The sequence below is a fragment of the Lycium barbarum genome, chromosome 4, assembly GCF_019175385.1.
Source record: "Lycium barbarum isolate Lr01 chromosome 4, ASM1917538v2, whole genome shotgun sequence".
Lineage (NCBI taxonomy): Eukaryota > Viridiplantae > Streptophyta > Magnoliopsida > Solanales > Solanaceae > Lycium > Lycium barbarum.
The window spans coordinates 793056-797236 of record NC_083340.1 but is presented as its reverse complement, the minus strand read 5'-3'; the positions used below and the strand labels follow the sequence as shown (position 1 = coordinate 797236).

At 30.6% G+C, this 4181-nt stretch overlaps 1 protein-coding gene across 1 annotated transcript; it reads left to right on the top strand.

The window, feature by feature from the left end:
- The first annotated feature begins 841 nt into the window (after window positions 1-841).
- On the top strand, window positions 842-3941 carry LOC132634730 (dof zinc finger protein DOF4.6-like). Its single transcript, XM_060350758.1, has 3 exons — window positions 842-1089; window positions 1640-2110; window positions 2743-3941. The coding sequence occupies exons 1-3, from the start codon at window positions 1066-1068 to the stop codon at window positions 3217-3219; spliced, it is 972 nt and encodes a 323-aa protein (XP_060206741.1). The 5' UTR covers window positions 842-1065; the 3' UTR covers window positions 3220-3941.
- The last annotated feature ends 240 nt before the right edge of the window (window positions 3942-4181 follow it).

The window sequence follows — 4181 nt, the reverse complement described above, 5'->3', positions numbered from 1 at the left end:
TTGAGCATACAAATTACTAGTCTTGATTAAAAAAATTTAACAACATTTTACTTGTTTCATTTCTTCTTTCTTCTTTTTCTAGCTAAATAAATCCAATGGGTAACTAGAAAATCTGAATCTGATTAGGTTCTTATGAATCCATCTAGCTACTAGTTTTTTCCTTCTTTTTGTTCTCTCAAACTAGTAATGAACCAGTCAAAAGAAGTAACTATGCAATTTGCTGACACAATTATTACTAGGATATATATAAACTTTATAACAACAATGATTATTCATGCTTATTACCATATTAAAAGCATTGGCACTTTTCTGAGGGAAAAGATTATCCTTATTATTAGTGTCTAAAGCTGGATGTTAAAAGCTAATGAAGAGAAATATGAGTTCTTCGTTTAAGTGGTTACTCAATTATTAGAAATAGGTGAATAAAGTTACCGTTTTTTGTATTAGAAAAAATATCTTTTTTAAAAAACTTTTACTTAAAATGTCACTCAAACCGAAAAGACTTATCCATCCACTTTCAACCGCGTGACACCTGATTTTTAAGTAAAAAATAAAAAATATTAAACCCAAACTCATTTTAACCAAAAATCTTCTATAAAATTCAAGACTCGAACTGTAAAATCCCATTATTTGCTGATCAATTACTTCGGTGTAAATTTACTGGATATAATTCACATGCCTAAAGAATTATATTAAAAGGAGACCAATTTGACTTAATGACAGGCTCCTCTCTAGTCAGAAAGATAACTCCACCATTACATATAAAAATATTATATCTGCAAAGGCATATATTCTTCCACTAACAAATTAAAAAACTACTACTAATAAACAAATAGTCAATAAGTTAAATAAAGAAGATGTCATTTTATTCATTCAGTCTCTCTCTTCTCCCACAAACATAAAGCGCAACACAACATCCACAAACCCTCTCAAACATTCCTTTTTCTGCTTTTAAAGCAACTTGCTCATAAAGCTGCTCATCTTTTTCTTTTCACACACACACACAAAAAAAAAAAAAAAAAAAAACACCATTTGTTCTTTGTTTCTTCTGCTTCTTCATCATCAATGGATACTGCTCAATGGCCTCAGGTATTAAACTAGAGTATATTTCCTTTGTTTTTCTTGATCTCATCAATTATTTTTTTATTTTTTGGTATTTGTTGGATTAGAGTTTTAATTTTCTAGCTTGAAATTTGCATCACTTTTGAGAAAGATGATGGTTTCCCCACTTTATCTTTAATTTTCAATAATTATTTTCATCATATATAGGTAACACTCTTTATCTTTTTCTTTTTTGTTCTATATATGTGATTGTAAAAAAGTTGACAAAGTGAAAAAAAAGATCAAATTTGTTATTATCATACTTAGTATAAAGCATTCATCTGAAAATCTTTATGGTGCTTACTAGCTAGTAGATGCTCTTGCTAGATATGAGCAGTAAAATTCAGAGTCGGATCTAAGATTTAAATTTGATATATATTTTTTTTTTCATTTTTACAAGTACTGAATCATTATACGCGTCACCTACGGCGGAAAAAAAAATCATTATACTGATTCATACTTTTGAAATTATAGGTTGATAAGAATTTAATGTTGTTGATTGTTTTTAATTTCCTCTTTTATTTTATTTTTCTCATAGGAGATAGTGGTGAAGCCCATGGAAGAGATAATACCAAACACAAATGGCTCATCAAAACCTAATTGTGCTGAAAGAAAATTAGTTAGGCCGCAAAAAGACCAAGCTTTGAACTGTCCAAGGTGCAATTCAACAAACACAAAGTTTTGTTATTACAACAACTATAGTCTTTCTCAGCCAAGGTATTTCTGCAAGACTTGTAGAAGATATTGGACTGCAGGTGGATCTCTTAGAAATATTCCTGTTGGTGGTGGTTCAAGGAAAAACAAGAAATCTTCCTCTAATTCTTCCCCTTATAATTCAAATAATCATGTTATAATTAATCCTTTGAAAAAACTTCCTGATTTGGTTGTTCCACCACCACCACCTCAACATCATCATGATCAAAACCCTAGTAAGATCATCCATGAAGGGAGCCGAGATCTCAACTTGGGTTTTTCATCTGATTTCAAGACTATATCTGAGCTAATTCAGGTAACATTAAAGTTTAATGTGTTCTTCATTTTAATTTGTAACGAGTGCTTAGATTTTTCGAAACTAGTTGGCAAAAATTAATATGTAAAATCGAAAGAGTTTCTCTTGTACGTTTATACGTATGAGTGTACAAGTTATTAAAACAACACATTTTAGTAAAGATATAAAAAAAAAAAATTGAAGTTACTACTCGACTGTTCAAGTTACAATAATATGTTTAGAATTACTTCTCTGATTTCTACTCTTCCTCATTCAAAACGAACATTAATATGTATATATGTATAATCGAAGAGTCCTTACTGTACATTTGTTCGTGTGAGTGTACAAGTTAACAGAATAACACGTTTTAGTAAAGTTACAATTTTTTTTTAAGTTACTAGTCGACTATTCAAGTTACAATTATATGTTCAGAATTATTTTGATTTCTACTCTTCCTCATTCAAAACAAACATTAATACGTATAATCGAAAAGTCTCGACTGTACATTTATACGTGAGTGTACAAGTTAACAGAACAACATGCTTTGGTAAAGTAATAATTTTTCTTAAAGTTACTGCTCGACTGTTCAAGTTACAATAATTTGTTTAGAATCACTTCTCTGATTTCTACTTTTATTCGTCCAAAATGAACAGGTACCGAATTATGATGGCAGTAACAAGGACAACAATAGTCCCAATATTTCATCTCTGCCTCCTCCTCCATCTTCTTCTTCTTCCGCTTCTCCTCCATCTCAACTTTCAGCAATGGAGTTATTTAATGGGATCACATCAAGGGGATTGAATAATTCCTTCATGTCAATGCCAATTTCTGAGACAAAGTCAGTTTATAACTCTTCGGGATTTTCATTGCCATCCCTAAATTTCTCATTGGATCATGGACTTGGAAATAACGTTCATAGTGCCTATGGAAACAACAATCTCCAAGAGACAAATACAAGTGGAAGGTTTTTGTTTCCTTTTGTAGGTCTAAAGCAAGTTTCAAGCACAAATAATAACACAAGTGATGGTGCTAATGAGCATAATGGAGATCATCATCATCAGCATGTTGGAGATCAATCTACTAATGGATATTGGAATGGGATGTTAGGAGGAGGAGGAGGATCTTGGTAAAAAAAATATCCTATATTATAATTTATCAAGGTTTTTTTTTTCTTTTCTTTATGGGGTTTCTCTTCTTTTAAGGAAAAAAGTTTTACTATCAAATTGGGGGATTAGGAAAGTGAGAAGGGTACAATGAGAATTGACCACGCACTTTCTGCGTGAACGACTCTCACTGATATCACTGGACTATAAATCTTGATTTAATTTTTTAAATTTTTTTTTTTCTTGTAGTGTTTATTGGTGGGTGGCTTGTTTGGATTTAATTTCTTCAAAATTAACTCATAGGTTAAAAGGAATTCTCATTTCTCCTAAATCTTTTCTTCATTTTTAGTATAGTTGTCATTAATTTACTTTGAATTATATTAGTTGGTGGGAAGTTATTTGAAGCTTATTATAGGTTTGCTTCATCGTGAGTTTATATATATGACTTGATATTGGGTAAGAACTATATTGTGGAAGAAGAAATCAAGCCCAAATTTTTTGGAGGGTACAAAATTTTATGCCTATAACATGAGATGATGATCATATTATTCTACTATCACAAAGAGAAGGCAAAGAGATCCCATTATTAATGTTAATTGTTCTATGCCATTAGAAAAATAAATGTATTATATTGTAATTGAGCTTTGAGAAACTTGTTAATTCTGCAAGTACATTTTTGCAGCCTACTTTATGAATATAAGCATTGTTTATTTCATGATTATATAGTTTTACCTATGTTTTTATTTTTCTCTTTTCCCAAGAAAGCTTTTAAGGTTGTCAGGTTCTGATTCACTTCAAATGGCTGTATATGACTTAAAGCCATGAGCATATCATAGGGACAGGGATTTTGGACAATTAAAAAGAGTGGCCAGGTTTGATTAATTACAGTATATAGTGGCTTTAATTATTAGAGTTTCTTAGTTGAGTGCATGTGCAATTTAATCGATCAAATTCTAGTGCTATCACCACGTACATTTAATTTGGTCTAC